At 31.4% G+C, this 20,870-nt stretch overlaps 1 protein-coding gene and 1 non-coding gene across 2 annotated transcripts; both read right to left on the bottom strand.

The window, feature by feature from the left end:
- Positions 1-11,600: 11,600 nt before the first annotated feature.
- LOC131624139 (uncharacterized protein At4g04775-like) lies at positions 11,601-12,045 on the bottom strand. The gene is made up of 2 exons (XM_058895118.1): positions 11,902-12,045; positions 11,601-11,819 (listed from the first exon to the last, which is right to left on the bottom strand). Exons 1-2 carry the CDS (start codon positions 12,043-12,045, stop codon positions 11,601-11,603), a joined length of 363 nt encoding a protein of 120 aa, XP_058751101.1.
- A 7,887-nt stretch (positions 12,046-19,932) lies between these two features.
- Positions 19,933-20,074, bottom strand: LOC131624157 (small nucleolar RNA snoR135). The gene has a single exon (XR_009290477.1). It is a non-coding gene; the product is annotated as a small nucleolar RNA snoR135 (small nucleolar RNA).
- Between the last annotated feature and the right edge of the window lie 796 nt (positions 20,075-20,870).

Here is a 20,870-nt window from a genome sequence, read left to right as displayed (position 1 = left end):
GTAAACAAGTCACATTTAACATGGATAAACAAAGGTCAAATTGTTTTTGGAATTAGGGTTTTTGAAATTAACACCTAAACCTAATTAATTTTTTAATAGTTAAATACCAAATTCTAAAAGAGAATTAGTCTAAGGGTACATGGAAAAGTCAATGACATATTTTCCTAACCCTAAACATATATTTACAAAAATACACAAAGTTAGTTTGAAGTAGATATTCAAAAGAAATGATTTTTAACATTTAAAAGACATGTTTTTGTTTTATTTTTAAATAGAGCAAAATAAATATTTTTTGGATTTTTAATTTATGACATAAAAATATATAACATAGATAAGCTACACAAAAAAATTGGAGTAAAAAAGATTAATTTTACTATTTTGAAACATTTTTCAAAGTTTTGAAGAAATTAAAATAAATGAGTGATAAAAAAGATGGATTTGTGGAGACCAAGGCTTGAACCCCCGCACCCAAACTCATTACTCAAAACTAACACCATTGGGCCAACGCACGCTTGGTGACATAAGAGTGAGCCCAATTCAATATCAAGTAAAACAAGTATAAAAAAATGTAAAAAAATAAAAAATAAAAGCAAAAGGTCTGGGGCGAGGGGGATTCGAACCCCAAACCTAGGGGATGCGCTAAGTACACACACTATGACCAACTGAGTTGTAACGATGAGTTCGTTAATGACACGCCTCCATTACATTATATTTTAAAATAAGTCATAAATGGAATTTTTCAGACTTCATCTTCTTCAAGGAACAACATCAATGGCACCAAATTTGAATTCCTTTCAAACTCATTGAATTTCAACAAATTAAGACATCAAAGTGATCAACATGAAACCACGAATCTAACCACATAGTTAACAAAAAATTATTCAACTTCAAACAAGAGAATTTCTAGAAAATATGCATGAACCCTAAAAATCAATTTTCAAATTAAATTCTTAAGACACAAAATCAAGCCCTAAGGATGGAGGTGTACACAAGTTTCAATCAAATTGGTACATAAATGAATGGGTCCAAGTTTCAGAAATATACCTCTGAACTGAGAATCAATTTCAACAATGGAGGTGTTACAGAGCTGTGCTAAGGATCTGGATAGCTTCCCTAACCTCCAAGGATGCTGACTGAATGCTTAGAATGGATTGATCACTTCTAGAACTTCAAACCCGATATTACCTACAAAACAAGAAATGTGAAATGGTGGATTTGATTCCAGGTGTTACATATGTGTTTTGATGATTTGGATAGCTTATATGAGTGATATGGAAGGTGTTTGGATAGTTGTTTTAGGTTGAAATGATCTGTGTAGCTCTACACGACTTCAAGTGCAAGTATGAAGTGTAAAATGGAACTTGGTGAAAATGGATCTACAGGTTCTAAATGATGGTTTGGATAGCTTCTATTTGATGTATAGAAACTATCTGAAGTGTTAGTTTGGTAGCTTTGTGCTTGGTTTGAGTTTTGGAAGGTTAAGGTTTCAAATGGCTCTTTAATGGAGGTTTGAAGATGATTCGAAGTTTAAGGTGTTTGTGAGGGTGGTGGAGATGATGAACAGCTCACAAATGATGTTTAGAAGCTATTGGGATACTTGGTTTGCACCCAGAACTTCTGTAACTAAAAATGGCTAGTAAATTGCAAATGACACAAATAATGGATTTTGAGATGAAGAGTGACTTTAGGATTTCTCGTGTGTTTGATGCCAAGAGCAATGCTATCTATTTATAGGCATAAATTAGGGTTTGTGGGTGAAGGAATCTTACAAATTTGAGCTCCCATGTGATAGTTGTACCCTTTTGCTTGTTTGTGAAGATATGAGAAAATTATGGTTTCAATGGAAGGTATAAGGCTTCAAGCATGCTTGTGTGACTTTGTTCTGAACTTTGGAGGCTTTCTTGTGGTGGTTAACTTGCTTTTGCTGCAGAAGAAACATGTTTAGAGGCTCAATGCAAGAGTGGTTGGATTAAAGCCTCTTTACAAGAATGGAAGTGTGATCTTTATGCTTAAAATGGAATGATTCATTGTGTAATGGCTTAAACATGTGGATCATAGCTCAAAAGAGTGTGTAAATCTATACTTATGACCTTTTAAACAAGTTAGAGGGCTTGTACTTTGGAGATTCTTTCAGATTTTAAAGAAATTCCAACTTTGTTCTTCATGTTCTTCTTCATTTTCAAGTGTTCATGGAGCCATATTGACAAAATCATATCTCATAGCTCAAGCCATGGAATTTCATGCTATTGGTCTCTTTGTAAATCCCTTTCTACATACTTCAATTCACTTGTTAAAAGTTTCCTCAAACTCTTTTGGGATCATGGAGAAAAATGACCATAAAGTTAGGAAAAATTCAAGTGAAAACACTTAAAAATTTTCTGAGTTTTTTTAACATAATCTTCATAATTCCATATCTATCCAAATAATCATTTTTTGTTGAAATGAGATAGATGAAAAATTTGTTTATTTGATCAAGGTCTACAACTTTCATGTTGGGAGATTTTTGAGTGTGTAGGTGAAATTTGAAATTCCCAAAATGAGGTCAAAATCACTTAAAAACCCTAATTTTGACTTTTTATGACTTTTTTATTCTTGATGAATTTTATTTATTTTTCTTGGTCAAATGTCTTCAATAGTCATATGATGATGATTTGAATCCTTAAAAGTTTATGGTTGACCATTTTCCTCAAAAGTCAAAGGTTAACCTACACAGTTGACTTTTTCCAAATGAACTGCAGTTTTGTGGATTCCATATGAATCAAGGTCTCCTCTTCAAATGAATCATATGAATGGATTATAATGTTGATTTATATTCCTCTGAATCATTGTTTGAGTCTTGGAGCCATGTCCTGATTAAAAGTCAACCCTCTAGTGGAATTAGGTCAAAATCCTAATTTGGGCCTCAGGTGATCTTGAAAGTGGTTGATCTTGAATTGGGCCATCTTTGGACTTGGATATTGATGAGAGAACCCTTTGAATCATAGGAGAAGGTTGAAATTCCTTGTGGGCCTCAAAACCCTAATTTGCTCAGTCTCCTCTTTGATTAGTCTCTTGTCTTGGGACACAAGTAACAAGCAACAATTTTTTTGTTGTTGTATTTTTGGTTAGCAAATGGTCTGTGCATGATGATGATGATGATAATGATCCTATTATTTGAAATATGGTGGAATCTCAGTGGTCAAAAATTGGGGTACAACACAACCTAATTCCCAAAAAGGAAACCTTACAACGACTATGTGACTTAATCATTTAAGAGTGTTCCTTATTGATTAAAAAGCTTTTTAGTTTTCTCTAATCAATTGGTTAAGATCCCTAATCGATTAGACAGTGTACACAAGCCTCCTAAATGATTATAAATATTCTTGGTCAATCTCCCATGCACATTTATGGCCCCTTTATTGGTTTTAAGCTATTTTAGCAAAAGAGTGAGGTTAAAAAAAATTCATGTGTATGTGTCTTGCCTTTTAAGAATTATTCTTATGTCTTTATAATACACTAATCATTCAGACACAAACCAAGAGAGCTTTCACACTTTCTCTCTTTTACAAACTTTGAAACTTCAAGATCCCTTGCATGATTCATCATATATTCAACACTTCATCTGAGACTTGACTTCATTTGACTGATGAGACTTAATAAAGCTCATTGATAGCCAAAATCATCAGATATTTCTTGACTAGAGATCATCAAGGTTTTCACCGAGCTCCGCTTGACATTAGTTATTGTCCTTTGAGATTGGTTTTGACATCTTAATCTCACAAATAAAACATCTGGGTCCATCACATGTCCAACTAGGATACTTAAAAATGTTTTGGTAAAAGTTGGTAAATTTTTGTTTCCAATATAGTTTCTTGTGATGGATATTAATAGAGGCGAAAAGATCCCTCTGATCTTAGCAAGACCCTTTATGAAGACTACACACATGAAAATCTCCAACAACATTGAAAAAATGAAGATCAATATACAAGATGAAAAAATGAGTTTAATCTTTTTGAATTAAAGAAAAATTATAAAAACAAAGAAGTTTATTTTCAAATAGATGCCATAAATGAAGCACAAGGGATTGAGATTGGAAATGCTAAAATGGATGTCATTAAAAACAAAATCCACCAACAACTAGCAAATGAATTCAAGGCTTTCTTTGCAATACTAGATTCCACAAACCATTAATCAAAGAGTTGTCATATGTTTCAAAATGTTAAGCAACCTTCTTAACATACTTAATTTTTTTATCCTCCATGAATTTACATGAATCTGACGTCAAGCTAATGACAATAAACAAGAGCTTATTGTGAAGGAAGCCAATTGTATTTCATTATTAATTTAATTTATGCATTTTATTATTTATGTTGCATTTTTCATCATTTAGAACAAAAATGAGGACATAAATTATTTTTATGGGCCATCTATTTTTTCTCTAGTTCATACATAATTAAAATAGCGATTATTCAATTAGAGAATTCATCTGACTAAGATATTTGAGGTGACTTGAATTCCTAAGTGAAGTTTTTCTTTATTAGAAAATTCAATGCAAACTTAAGTTTCAAAATGCTTTTTATTCCGTTTCGCAACACAAAACATAAATTAAATGCCTTCCTTGCACTAGTTTTCACCTATAAAAGTGTGAACAAAACTCAAACTAAGCCCTAAATTCTCTAGTATTACCCGATCAAGTACACATTCACACATATTCCTTCATTTTTCTGTCATTGAGCATTTAGTTTCAAGGTTCAAATTTCCACTTGCATCTCATAAAATCCTAAAAAAGAATAATGAATAAAAGACAACTTGTTTCTTGATATTTTTTCTTTGCTAATATGCTAATGTTTTTGCTAAGCTTACAAATATTTAGAATGTTTTGGTGACACAACAGATACACTTGAGTCATGGTATGGTGTGCAACCTTCAACATTTGAACTTTTCCTTTATATTAGTCTTGGGAATTCTTAATTGCCGTGCAAATTTTCCTTCCAAGTCATTTGTTTGACGAGAATAACGTCGTTGGAATTGTACTATATATATGAAGCCTTATGCATTTGATCCTTATCTTTTTATTCCTTGTAGTAACTCAGATTTCATGATTTGATTGTTGGAATTACTCTTTATAGTGACATAGCACAACATGTCTTTGTCATTGAGGTATATGTGATCAGTTCTTCATCTAGGCACAATTATCCATTTGCGTTAATTACATATTATCTTGTTTGTCAAGATAAATATGACCATTATTTGTCTTGAGGTATAAATGGTCGTACTAGTTGTGGAACATATGTTTAACTTTATTGGCTTAAGAAAAAATGATTTCTCCTTTTCTGTAAGGGAAGATAATCTTACTATATAACTGAGTACATATGATCATTTGGTTAATCTTAATGACTCTGATGTTGATGGCCATTTAGACTTGGGATAAGGGGGTCTAACTTGTTCACAATGGTATAGATGACCATTTCTTCTAAAAATGATCATGGCTTTATTTCCGGTAAACGATTTTAAATTGTTGTACACATGTAAACAAACATATTATAGAAAATATTGTTCATAATCACATTTTTACCATCAAAATCCTACAATTAGATGTTGTTGTTCTTCAAATCATATTTTGTTCAACAACCACACAATACATTTCCCTTCAGACCTAAACAAAATATTGGTCTCCATTGTTCAAATGTTACTATCTCGTCGTCATTCAACTCAATATTGACTTACACGTCGTTCAACTCAATATTGACTTGCATGTTCGTTTTTGGTCAATTGTGACTTGCCTGTCATCATTTAACTTGCATTCGCTTGTCGTAGTTTCATGTTTCTTCCTCTTACAAGTTTGTATCGTTATTTTATTTTAGATTTTTTTGTTTAAATTGATTTAATTTGTTCTTGAAGTAATATATTGTTATGTTTACTTTTGATATTCTATCCTTTTTAATTTTATGTATTTTGTTCATTTTTTTACACATGTAAACATACACATTATATTAAAAAATATTCATAATCATACTTTTACTATCAAAATTGTACAATTAGATTTTGTTGTTCTTCAAATTATATTTTGTTCAAAAACCACGTCATCCATTTCCCTTATAATCTAAACGATATATTGGCCTTTATCGTTCAAATGTTACTATCTCGTCCTCGTTCAACTCAATATTGACTCGCCTGTCATTCCACTCAATATTGGTTGTTGGATATCAATTGTGACTTGTCTATCATCATTTAACTCACATTTGCACGTCATAGTTTCCTATTTCTTCCTCTTTCAAGTTTGTGTCTTTATTTTATTTTATATATTTTTTTAAAGTTGATTTGATTTGTTCTTGAATTAAATATATTGTTATGTTTACTTTTGATATTCTATATATCCTGTTTATTTTAGGTATTTTGTTCAAATTATTATACACATGTAAACATGAAAATTATAGTAACAATTGATACCACCAAAATTATATAATTAGATGTCGTTGTTATTCTAATCATATTTTGTTCAACAACCATGTCATCCATTTCCTTTCTGACCTAAACACAATATTTATCTCCATTGTTCCAATGTTATTATCTCGTCGTCGTTCAACTCAATATTGATTTGTCAGTTGTTCAACTCAATATTGATCATTGTCGATCAATTTTGACTTGTTTGTCACCATTCAACTGACATTCGCTCGTCGTAGTTTTATGTTTCTGCCTTTTTCAAGTTTGCGTCTTTATTTAATTTTAGATTTTTTTTTGTTTAAATTTGATTTGATTTGTTCTTGAATTGAATATATTATTATGTTTGCTTTTGATATTCTATCATATCTATTTTAGGTATTCTAAGTTTTTTGAAGTTTATTTTAGATATTTAATTTTATTTATTTTAAATATTATGTTATGCTATTGGTAATTTTAGATTATTTTTTCTTATTTCATTATAATTTTTTAGGCTGTTCAAATCGTTCATTAATTAATGTTTGGATTAAACGTACGTACCAATCTACTTATTATGTATACCACTTGTTCTGTATTAAAAACATAATTGATTGATAGACAATTGATATGTAACACAATGGTGGTGGAGAAGGGGTTGACCGACAAGATTAGCATTATTACATTTAAGTGAGTATGAGAGCGAGATAAAGCAAATGAGATTTGAATTCAACTTACTTGAGAAATGACGTGTTCTCCCTTATATAGTGAGGTAGTTATAACTTCTAGCTAATCTAACAACGTGAGATGAGAGAATCTATCATATTGATCTTGGGTTATGATTGTTTGTTTCCCCGCCTAGAATAATGTATTTGTCCTGCACGCGTGCAGTGTGATCAACTATTTTTTTATTCTTTTTGAATTGTAGTTATTATGCCTTTTGAACGTCCTGAACTTCATTTATCTTGTTGTATTAAGTTTATAATGAAGTTTTAAAGTATTTAATTTATAAGTTGTGAAAATATGATTTTGTATAACTTATTTATAAGGCTTAAATGCACTTTTGACCCCCCCTATTTTCATTTTAATGAACTTTTGATCCCCCATTTTCAAAATTCCTTATTTTGATCCCCAAACATTCAGTTTTTTGGCAAATTTAGAGCTCCTCTCCAAAAATGCATATGTGGATGTGAGAATTGCTGAGTTGGCTAAAATTACTTATGCCACGTAATTAAATTTATTTAATTTATAATTTTAAATACAAAACAATTTCTGAAAATCAATTCTCTTTTTATAAAACACGAAGATAGCTCATACGACAATTCTCTTCCTCTTCCTCTTGTTCGTGACCTAATTTCATCGTTCTCCAGCATAGCTTCATACAAATCCCAGAACCTAACCGCTTCACAAATTCGTTTCATCGCCCTCTTCCAGAACGAGTAATATGAGCAAGATTCCACCCATTCGCCCATCATTGGTATGCAAAGAGGATGTTCGGTATTGTATGAGGTATGTTCTCTTAACTCGTTATTTTTCATCACACTATTCAGTTGTCTAAGTATGCTGAATGTAAATTCTTTTTTGTTCAGACCATCTCAAAACAACTACATTAAGATAAGGTTTCATCATAGGGGGAAGTTTGTAGAGAGTCCATGTAAATGGTATGTTGATGGTTTAGTGACTGAATTGGATTGGACATGGGATACGGACTACATGTCGTACATGGATCTTGAAAATTTGATTAAGGCTGAGGGATATTGTAATATCAAAAGTATGTGGTACTGGAACCCTAAGTTTAGCTTTAGTCGTGGCCTTAGACCCTTAAACTGCGATAAAGATGTGCTTAAGTTTGTTGATGATATAAAGGGTTTTCAATTGGTGGATGTATATGTTGAGCATACAATAGAAGTGACTCCCGTTGTTGAGGATTATGTTGATGGCTGTCCAAACTATGCTGATGATGAAGCTGGATCTGATGTTGAAGTTGAAAAGGAGCATGTTGATGATGAAGTTGAAAAGGAGCATGTTCATGATGAAGTTGAAAAGGAGCATGTTGATGATGAAGTTGAAAAGGAGCATGTTGATACTGAAGTTGAAAAGGAGCATGTTGATGCTGAAGTTGAGGATGATGATGAAGAGTATATTGCAACTGAGAGTGAGATGAGTAGTTATAGTCATGACTTGAATGAGTGTGTTGCTGAAAGTGAGGATGAAGGCCAAGATGTGGAATTGGACTGGACAACTATCATTCATGGTGATGATGATAATGCTAAGGCTATATATTCTGAGGAGGATTATGATTCTGATGTATTGCACACACCTAATGAGAGTGACAATGATGATGAAATAGAAAAGTTTCCTTCTTTTAAGAGTGATTTCTCAAAGTTTGAGCTAGGTATGGTGTTTAGTAACAAAGAAAAGATTCACGAGGCTGTGGCAGACTATGCTTTGAAGATGAACAAAAATGTTCATGTCAAGAAAAATGATGGAAAGAAGATGGTGATGAAATGTATGGAAGGATGCACTTTTCACATGAGGATTAGTAAAAGGGTTGGCAATCAATTTTGGCAAGTTGTAAGTTTGGTTGATGAACACAATTGTTCTAGAACTCCAAATAACAGGCAAGCAAAGACTACATATCTGGCTAAGCAGTTTGGCCACATTCTTAGACACAACCCTGATATGAAGCCAGCAGGATTGATAGCTCAAGCTATTGATAGATGGGGTGTGAAATTGTCACGGGATCAGGCATATAGGGCTAAGAGAAAGGCAATGGATTTGTTACAAGGTGCTTCTATGGACCAATTCAACCATTTGAGAAGTTATGCACAAGAGTTACTAAAATCTAACCCTAGTAGCACTTGTGTGATTAGATGTTCTCCTTCAACTGAAGGCCCTGTGTTTGAAAGGATTTACGTATGTCTGGAGGCTTGCAAGTATGGTTTTGCAATGTACTGTAGGCCATTGATAGGGTTGGATGCGTGTTTCTTGAAAGGTGATTTTGGAGGCAGAAACAAAAGATGCATGGGATTGGTTCATCAAACTTCTATTGGAAGATTTGGAAGCCATAAACAAAAGAGCTTATGCTTTTATTTCCGACCAACAAAAGGTATGGATCTTGATTGTTTCATGGTGACATGCTATATATTCATTTTCATTTAATATATGTCTTGTTTTTATAATAGGGTTTGGTACTAGCAATTCAAGCTGTGAGTGATCATGTAGAACAACGCCTTTCTGCAAAGCACTTATATGGGAATTGGAAGAAGAAAAATCCAGGGCTTGAATTCAAAGAGGTTATGTGGAGTGCAGCAAGAGCAACAACTGTGCCACAATGGGAAAGGGCAATGGCAAGGATGAAGAACATGAAACAATCAGCATGGAAGGACATGATGGATATCCCTGCATATTATTGGAGTCGATCTCACTTCAAAACATATTCCAAATGTGATCTTCAGGTGAACAACATGTGTGAGGCTTTCAATAGGGCAATTCTGGAATATAGGGATAAGCCAATTATCACTTTATTAGAAGGCATTAAACACTACCTTACAAAGAGGCTAACTAAGCAAAAGGAACTCATGAGTAGCTACAACGGTGACATATGCCCTAAGATACAAGTGAGTCTTGAAAAGAAGAAGAAGATTGCACAACATTGGACACCCACATGGCATGGTGACGATGATATGTCAATATATGGTGTGACTAATGGAAGGGATACATATGTTGTTAATATGAAGAAAGAGACTTGTTCATGTAGGAGATGGGATTTAAATGGAATCCCTTGCAGTCATTCGATCACATGTATGTGGCAAATCAAGAAAAAACCTGAAGACTATGTTTCTCAATATTACAGGTATTATGATCTACTATCTAAATTGCATCTGTGTATTAATGTTGTATGAACTAATTCTGACTACTATTATGATTTTCATTGGTTCTGTTGTGATTTACAGGAAGAGTAATTTCAACAACATCTACTCCCATATAATTTACCCTACTAATGATCCACAGTTGTGGCCTTTGGATGAGGAGTCCACTATGAATCCTCCAGCTATGAGAAGGGCCATAGGTCGTCCCAAGAAAATGAGAAACAAGTCTAACGATGAACCAAAGAATCCACATGTCCTACCTAGAAAATTGGCAACTGTTACTTGTCATAAGTGTGGTGCAATGGGGCACAATAAAAGAAGCTGTAAGGGAAAGAGGGCTGCTGAAAGAGCCATTCCAAAAGGAGGCAATAGCAAAGGTGGACAAGGGAAGAAGAGTAAAACAAACCAAGTTGAGATTGGAAACTCATCACAAGCACCTCCATCTACACAACCATCTCAGGAGTAGTGTTCTATAATTAGTGTGGTCATTTTTGTAATGAAAAAGTATATTTTGATGTAGTGTGGTTATCTTTTGCAATGAACAACTAGATGTTGATGTAGTTTGGTTATCTATTGTAATGAACAAGTATATTTTGGGTTTCTAATGTTATGTTATCTTTTAGTTTGGTTGTAATGAACAAGTATGTTTAATGAACAAGGTGTTCTGTTATGGTATTATTGATTGTCTAATGTTATGATATTCTGTTATGCTTATTAGTAAACTATTCTGTTATAATCATTGGCATTGGCATTGGTTATTCTGTTATGCTGAGTTAGTTAGACATAAAATTACAGTTATGATTCGACACTTAATGCCTATGTGTCAATTCATGAGCCTTTATGAGTTGGCTCATGACTTCATGAGTCGATACATACTATGATAAATCACAAACCAGTAGCTTCTCAACTTATATGAGTCGATGCAAACGTCGTATGGTCCGAACCATACACTTATGGTTCGATGCATAAAGGCTATGGTCCGATTCATACTGAGTAAAGATGCAAAACAGAATTGCATAACAATTATGGTTCGATCCATGTATCGTATGAATTGGCTCATGTTATTTTGGTTCGATGCATAAAGGCTATGGTCCGATACATGCTGAGTTTGAATTGAAAAACAGAGAAGCAGAAGCTGTAAAATAAATTGGTAAAAACTGTGATACAAATTGTGCAACAAACTGATCTCATTGATAACCATATTAGTACAACTTGTCTCATAATTAATCAAAAGTATTACAACTGGAAATTGAGACTGATACATCAGTATTCATTTAACAACGATAACTTTAACAAACTAGTTCATTACAAATCCTAACACTAGTCCCACTACTAACACGACAATGGACGCAACGAAAGCTTCAAATACATTATCCTCATGTTCAAATTCCTGATCTTCTTGCTCATTTCATCTTCTTGGATCTTGGCTGCATCAATTTTGAGATTTGCAATTTTCAGTTTCTGTTTCAATGTTGAAATCATCTCTTTTGCTCTAGGGCCCATCTCTTCATCATACCAAACAAAATGATTACATCTCTTGTACCCCTGAATCTACAGAAATTTACAGATGCAATTTAGGATGGAATTTAGGGTTATTATCACAACTAAAAATTACAGAATAGGAGATGCTTACCTTGTACATCCCACACCCGTAAAAACGACGTCCTGGGTTAGAATCAGTCCAAGAAGTCATCAAAGGTGCATCAAGACCACACCTACATTCGCCATGGACGGAAGGGAATTTTGTTCGACTACTTGCTTCAGAATAATGAGACATGGACAAGAATAAGAGAGGAATACGTTTGGGTTTTGTAAAAACGAAAAGGAATATTAAGTTCTGGAATTTAGGGGTACAAGAGATGGTATGCTGGAAAACGAAGAACTTAGGTCATGGCTGTCACGAACAAGATGAAGAAAGGGATTATGTTTCTGATTTATAAAAAAAGAATTAATATTATTTAGCATTTTCAGAAATTGTTTTGTATTTAAAATTATAAATTAAATAAATTTAATTACGTGGCATAAGTAATTTTAGCCAACTCAGCAATTCCCACATCCACATATGCATTTTTGGAGAGGGGCTCTAAATTTGCCAAAAAACTGAATGTTTGGGAATCAAAATAAGGAATTTTGAAAATGGAGGATCAAAAGTTCATTAAAATGAAAATAGGGGGGGTCAAAAGTGCATTTAAACCTATTTATAAAATTAAAATTTTTATTATTATTTTATTACTTATTTATTTAATAAACACTTCAACCATAAATTTAACCACCTAAATCAATTGAGGCAGAAATTTTACAAATTCGACTTAGGTTTAATTTTTAAACATGAGATAAATTCATTTGTGAAATTTTGTTTCTTACGTAACTAACATGGGACAATAAAAATAAATAGGCATATCTCTTTAAGATTTTTGATCTAAATATATAATAAATATATTGGTTACTCGACCTCGTAGAAAATAAAAGAGAACATATATCAATTAATTGCATGCCATGAAATGAAACTAAACACATGTTCAAAATACTCTTAAAGTTTAACTTACATTATAATTTTCTACACACATGAAGCATGGATCATACACATCCAATACATTTATACAATACACTTATATATATGTAATGTAGTTAAATTACTTAAAAAACTAAACAAAATTAATTAAGCTATATTAAATTTAATATTCTGCACGTAATCAACAAAAACGGTATAGAGACCTAGATTCCATCAATAATCAATTTTTGAAGTTAAAAAATGAAGCAGAAATTGCTCCCTCCAACAACAGCAACAATTCATATACTTAAAAAATTCTACATTAATCCAATTACATGAATGCCAAATAAGTGGTAACCAATAACACACACCATTAATTAATTAATTATAATCTACACCTTACAACTACAAAGTTCGAATATTTTTACTCTATAGCACACTTGACACCTATATGCTCGAGTCTCTATGTGGGGACCAAATATTAGATGAATGTCATTGGGTTGAGAGTTGACACATGGATTGGGAACTCATTATTGAGTATCTCTATGGCAACAAATAATGCATTACAGAACCATATGCCTTGTAGCATGCTGGCTACTAACTTCATTATTAAAGCAAATCAATTGTACTTCCTTAATATTATATGTATTCCAGGGTTAAAGTTAGCCTAACATCTCGCAAACGGGCATATCTGTCTCATTAAAGTTTTTTCTGTAAAAATTTGTAAAATAACGAAATGAAATGATATTGAATTTATATAATCGAAGGTGCCAGCATAAAATATTATTTCACTTTTGAATATATGAAAGTGACGTAGGCATGCGGCTGACACTTCTAAAAACTAAAAATTGACGCAAAATAATATAAATATTTGTACTGTGAAAAATTAGGACGGGACGGGATGGCCATATCAAAATGCGATAACCTAAAATTTAAATTTGTGAATAAAAATGTGTGATGGAGTGAACCCGTTTTACCACGGTATCTACATTCCAACGAGTGTCAAACATATAAGTTAAAAATTATGGTTGGTTTCAAGTAAAAAAAATGGGCTTACAATGTTGAGTGCAATTATTCAATATTGACACACTAAAAGTTAATTTCTTTTTGGGTTGCCAATTCTAGTTCTAGGTGTGCTTTATAAAAACAAAAAGGATACAACTGAAAGCTTTACAAAAATCATGAATGATTGACACATACATGAGTGCAAATCGTCCAATTTAAGCATTATAAAAAGTGAAGAATGGGCTTAGTCATACATAGGGAGTGCTCATTTTGGTACCAATAATTAAACCATTCTATAAAAGTTTGGGTTAGTTTATTTCCATTTAGAACACCAATGATCTCTCTAATGGCCACCATTAAATAAAACAATGAAAATAAAGGTATTGTAGAAGTTTATGTAATTTGGTGGGATCACTCCTAGACTAGGAGTGACAAAATTAAGGGACATGTCCCGCTCTACAAAATAATAAGGCACACAAATTATTGAAAATGCAAATTTAAAATTTTGATTGACTCTGTAAAAAAGTAAGATCGAATGGGTCCGTAAACACTATATTATTAATGTTTAAAAATTATAAAATATTTATGCAAATGATTTTGTATGTAAATGATATAACGGAACAGTCATATTAGAAGATGAATAGAGATCTAAAATTTAAGTTTGTCGCATGGACAAAACAAAAATACTGGCAAATCAGATCCTTTTGTCACTCCTAATCACTCATTTACAATCAAAATTTCATGCACATATTATACTACGAATATTTCGACAAATTATATTAAAATTCAATGTATAAATATTATAAAATCTAAATTTAAATCTACATTTATTTGAAATATAATTTTCTTTTACTGATTTTTCAAATGTGTGAATGCAAGTTAAACTACCATTTCTTGTATGGTGCCACCATTAAGAATCCTTGTGACTTGTTCTAGTGGATTCCAACTCCTCAATCAACCATTTATAAGATATATCAATGAGTGGATTTCTCTTTCACAGACCTAACCCTTTGAAAAAATAAACCATTATTAACTTAGAAACTAGATCTCTTCTATATAGTATTAAATTTTTTACTATTTCTAGATACCACTTTGATGATATTTTTAAATTTGAGTTTGGCTCTTTCACATCAAATCAGGGTGCCCAATGGTTTAGGACAATATCACTTTGTAAGCACTTAATTAAAGGCTTTTTATATAGACTCAATATATTATATATCCTAATTAAAAGAGATGTAGCTTTTAATTTTTTAATTATTAATTGTAGGGATGTTAGGAATTAGGAATCAAGATCAGGTTAAGTGCTTCTTTTAATTAATTAGTTATACTTTATTATCCCAGATCTCAATTGATCTTTATTAGGATCTGCTTTAAATCTAAAACTATTTTAATAATATTAATATATACATTAGATTTAGGTTCCTCATGTTAGTCCTATTAAACTTTATGTTAAAATTAATCCAAATTGTGCCCATGCTTTTTCCCATCTTTGTCTGACAAAAGGGTGAATATAGATGCCCTTGTATACAGGTTGGGAGGTAAAGTATCAAGGATATTTATGTACTTTGAAATTGGAACTATAATAATTGTAATGCATATGGTTTGGTTATTTACTATTCTATTTTGGTAATAGCTTCTTCACCAACTTATTTTATGATCAATCTTGACCATAGTCCTTAAGAAATAAGGGTGGTTGGCTTTAGTGGAAATGATTTTAAGGACTTTGTGATTCAATAGTGACAGTTATATTATAGCATTAGAGAGAATATATATATTTTTATAATCGAGTCGAATTAGGTCTTAGCATATATCTAGGTCTGAAAAGTCTAATTAAAAAGATTTTATATCGAATATTTGAAATTTGATTATGATAAAACTTAAACAAGCTTAGATCGACACGATAAAACTTATTCAAAATTTTTGAAAATTTGTATAGATTAACTGCAGTTTAATTATAATAAAAAAAATAAAAAATTTATTTAACTTGAATTTTTTATGATAAATATTTTATAACATCCTATTTAAAATTCGGTATTTTCAATTTTATTGTTTAGTAATGGAAAATACATATAATAGAAAATGTGACAAACTAAAAAATGGACATGAATAATTGATTAGAAGGAGCAATCAAAGTTTCTATCCAGCTTGGTAGAGTGTGTATGTATGTTCCTACCTAATGTTTGAATTTATATCTTTTGAACAATTATTCCATGTTCATTGAGAAAGACGTAGGGTAGAGCATGATCATTGATTGTTTAAAAGCTTTCTCAATAAACACAACGTGCATTTGTCTTAAATGGATTTTGGCTGTTACAACATATGAATAGTGATGATGGTGACAAACTTATGACTTATTTGTCATTATTTTCACATGAGATCCACCTAATCATAGTAGTCATAACAAACTACAAAGACTATAAAGACAAACATGTAAATGAACAAATAGAAGAATACTCAATCATGAATTGCGTTGAGTACAAATGTCAAATGAGTGTTGTATTAAATGTTAGTTACAAGTTGTACTTATAATAATGGAGGTTGATTTGTCAAATGTTATAAAAAATTTAATGGGTAATTCTCTCTCTCTCTATATGGGGTATGATTAGTACTTGTGCAGTACGCATATAATATGTTTAAAAATACTCCACCCGTCCCAAATTATAAGAGAAATTCACTTTTTAGATTCATTGAATAATTAATGTATCTAATCTGCATATAGACCAGATACATTAATTATTCAATGAATCAAAAAAGAGAATTTCTCTTATAATTTAGGACAGAGGGAGTATATTTTAAAAAAATATTTTTTCGTGGTTCAAAGACTTGTCGAATACGGTATACATATCACACATAATATCTAGTATACATATCAATTATAATAATTTTTCAAACAAGAAGAAATTCAAATAATTCTCCAAAGGGAATTCAACCATGGCCATGTGACCACTCAAGATAGTTTCTCAAACAATGAAAAATTCAAATAATTCTCCAAAAAGAATAAAAAATTACATGGTAATTTCTCTAACAAGGAGAAATTAAAGTAATGCTCTGTTGAGAATTCAAAAAAATACTCGAAAAATTGAACGAGTAAAAAATAGGTGGAGAAGTTGACGCTTCAACAATTCAAAAATACAGAGTAAAAAGAGTGAAGAAGGGAAAACTCAAGAAGTTTTTGGTGTATATTATAATTAAACATGTACATTTCTTATATAATGAAGTAAGTTAGGCAAAGTTTGTAATCTAAGCAATGTGAGACATAGAGATTTTTCAATTAACACACAAACACACACAATTTTCTGACAATGTGGAACTTAAGGAGTTTTTTTCAAATTCATCCCTAAATTGAAATATTGACATGTTTCAATAATCCCCAACTTGAATTTAAAAAAATGTTCTCAAGTAATGCAGTGGCGAAGCCAGCGCCCAGCGAGGTAGGGCAGCTGCCCAGGCTCCGCCTCCACACTTCAAGGTAGTTCTTGCGTTTCTGTGGAATCCGGTGAGTCAACTATTGCGCGTTTTTGTATTTCTCTTCTTCTCTTCTGTTTGATTATTGGTTGCTGAATCGTAGTTGTTTTACCGTTGATGATTGATGCTCAGTTCTTGCTACCAAATAATTTCAAAGTGAAGAGTTTTTCATCTTGCACACAAGGTGTTTGATGAAAAGTTTCAACCAAATTCTTTAATTTTTTCTGTTTTAGTTTGTGGATACACAGTGTATCGTACACTACATTACGTATTCGTTTTTGTAATTTCCTTTATCAGTTTGTAATTCTTAAGTTGGCACAATGTAGGAATTGTTAATATTGCAAAAAGAGAGAAAATAAAGGTGCAAAACAACTTGACGCGTTGATGAAAGTATGTTGTTAAAACTTCTAAACTTGTCATGATTCAAGTAATGTCTGATTTAACTTCTATTGTCCATATTTGGAACTTGTTGTTCCATTGAGGACATAGGTGGAGAAATTTCCTAATAAAAGATACCTTCATCCTTATGAAAGGTCACTTATTGAGCTGACACTTGGTGATGGGTACTATGAAAAGCTATGTCAGAGAAATTGCAGCGCAAAACTGAAGTTGTGTTTTTAACTTTGACTGGCATGTTCCCTTAATTTTTGAAGGACATATGCCGTTTTGACTCTTCATCGTTCTTATTTAGAAGGGCCACATGAATAGTTAAATACATACAAACTTGTTTTTCTAGACATTTTCTATTGCAGTTTTAAAATTGTTCTACAAGTGCTAGGGAATATAGATGGTTTGAGGAGGAGGGTAATATCTGTTGGAAATGAACATGCTTCACTTTGTACTAAGGTTTTATTTTTCAATTTGCATTTTGATATTGACCTGTTTCTTTGCCGGGTGATTTTGGTGTTTCATTTTTGAAAATGTTATCTGCATGAATGTTTAGGAAGTTTTAGTAGGGAAAAAAAGAATCCTTTTGCTAGGTCTAGATGTCAATTGTGATTTATGTTTGTTAATGGTATGAATATCTTATCTTCAAATTTATATGATTTTATGTTGTTTAAAATTTTCCAAGGAGATCCTCATTAGAATTTTGGCAGTCTCGTTTATTTCATCCTAATGTCAGGTAGCATTTGGTTATTCGACCCGATCAAAGGATTCTCTATCAAATAGTTTTACTGGATCATACAGACAACTTCTCATTCATTGGAAATTCAACAACAGGTGGCAGAGGGATTGCAGGTTAAAGAGACGACGGTTTGCCGACGACGGCTAGGTGAGGTGATAATGGTCAAATTCAACAAGAAAGTGGCAAAAAGGTTCCACGGGTAAAGTCTCCTTTGCTCATTTGTTTTATTTATTTGAAGAGCTTTTATATGTTACGATTCGACAAAAAATTATTATGTCAAATACTGTCTCTGTCAAAAATTATGAAGCCAGTGGCGGAGCTAGTGAAAACTTGCCCAGGCTTCATAATTTTTCTGGCTCCGCCACTGAAGTAATGTATAACATTTCTAAGATTGTGCATAAATAAGGGTGTCTACTACTTAAACCGTTGTATACCAAATAGAATTTTGATTCGACTAGAGTGACACAATTGTCTTGAACTCTATCTCCAACATCAAACCCGCACACAAACTTTTTTTAAGGTGTATTCTAAAAGCTTATGTTTAACGGTCATGCACGTCTATCCCATTTAGGGAAGGATCTAGGAGTTCTTCCTCGAAGTTTCATATCAACCGTCCTAAATTCCACAATCATACATGTAAGTTTATGAAGAGTACTCCTATAGCTAGATACTCCATTCATACAAAGTATAGATCTCATTAAGTGTTTATATTATCTGATTCTCTTATCGCTTCAGGATTCATGTTTCTCTTTACTTATACTAACACGTTCATTTCATATTACTCATAACTTGTTATTACACATTGAACCTAATTCTTGGGATCTCTAGTCTTTTAGGACGGTTTTACATCGCAAGCAACTCACTTATTTATAAATATTATTCTCATCTTCTTGGATGTGTTATGTGATTTCTTTCTTAGTAATCCTTTCGTCAAATGATATATTAAGTTTTTTATCAGTGCATACATGATTCATTTTTACAACTCCTTTAGAGATAAAGTCTCTAACAATGATATGTTTTCTTCTTATTTAACATTTAATGAAATATGACTCGCGCATTGCACGAATGTGTTTAATCTATTTTTCATATTTTATGTAATTGAAACAATTTAATTGATTTTTTAGATATGATTTTATTGGTGTAGAATTAAATTATCTCTTAAAAAGGTAACTTTGATTTTATAAATGATATATGACGATTGAATTTAAATTTTTTTTATTCTAATGTTTAAAAGAACATGATATTTGATATAATATACTTTTGTATTTTTTGGGATTTGAACTTGTGACCTCAAATATAAACTCATTACATGATTTTGTCTTTTGAGAAGTGGTGAATTTTAGGAAATATACTCAGTTAACTAAGTATGTTTAGTTAGAGTGATTCTTGCGTTGTTAAAAATTTTAGTTCAAAATGAGTTTTAAATTCATATCTTTCAAAATACTTCTTATAATAAGAATAAAAAAGTTGTAGTGAGTTGAATTTCGAGTATGCTATTGATATATAAGAAAATGATATATGAATTATATTATATTTTTTTCCATCTAAAATTATTTAAAAGACATAAATTAATTGAAAAATGTAGGGAAACAGATTGTTGTGATTCTCAACTTAAAAAATGAAACACAACTGTCAATTTTATAAACTTAATTTAGCAAAAAATACTTTCATAAGAATGTAAAAACACATAATAACACTGATGCACACTATCAGTGCTTAATATCAAAACAACTAAGATCTCACATTTACATTTAAAATAAAACAAACAAAAAAACGAATACAAAAGAAAATTTAAGGTAAAAATTGTGTAAAAAAAACTTGTAGATCATATATTTTATTTGAGTTTTGCAAAATGATTTTAATATCAAATATTAAAACTAACAATTTACTTGTCATAAGATTATTCTTTGTTGAAAATAGTATGATGAATGAGTAGTATAACATTTTGTTTTTATTTTTTTAAAATAAAGCTAAAATTATTTTAGAAATATTACATGGAAATTTTTTTCCAATTTTTTAATATTAATTTTATTATTTAAAAAAATTGTAAGGAAAATAGAAATATTATTTTATCCATTTTTATGAGAATATGTTAATTTTTTGAATAAAGATGATATATTGAGAAAATAAAAGATACACAAAAAAGTGGAAGACTATTCCAAACCCACTAAAAAAAGATAATATATTGAGAAAGGATAAGATACACAAAAAAGTGGGAGACTATTTCAAGAAACTTCAAATAATCCTAAAGGCACTACTAAAAATAAGACATCTTACCTCGGACGCGAAATGACTTTTACCTTGGTTACACAGACGAGGTAACGAAGGACGTCATAAAAAGTGTGTCACTTAACCTCTCGATTATTACTGATGGGTAATGTGTAAAGTAGTCACCAGTTCAATTCCTAATGAAATCATTTTTTGGAATTTCTAAATGGAAAAATATTTTTCCCTCGATTTTGACATATAACTGACGGGTTAAACAAGATAGTGTTTATTATATCTATGTGGATTG

The sequence above is a fragment of the Vicia villosa genome, unplaced genomic scaffold, assembly GCF_029867415.1.
Source record: "Vicia villosa cultivar HV-30 ecotype Madison, WI unplaced genomic scaffold, Vvil1.0 ctg.000106F_1_1, whole genome shotgun sequence".
NCBI lineage: Eukaryota > Viridiplantae > Streptophyta > Magnoliopsida > Fabales > Fabaceae > Vicia > Vicia villosa.
This window is presented reverse-complemented; position numbering and strand designations above follow the sequence as displayed.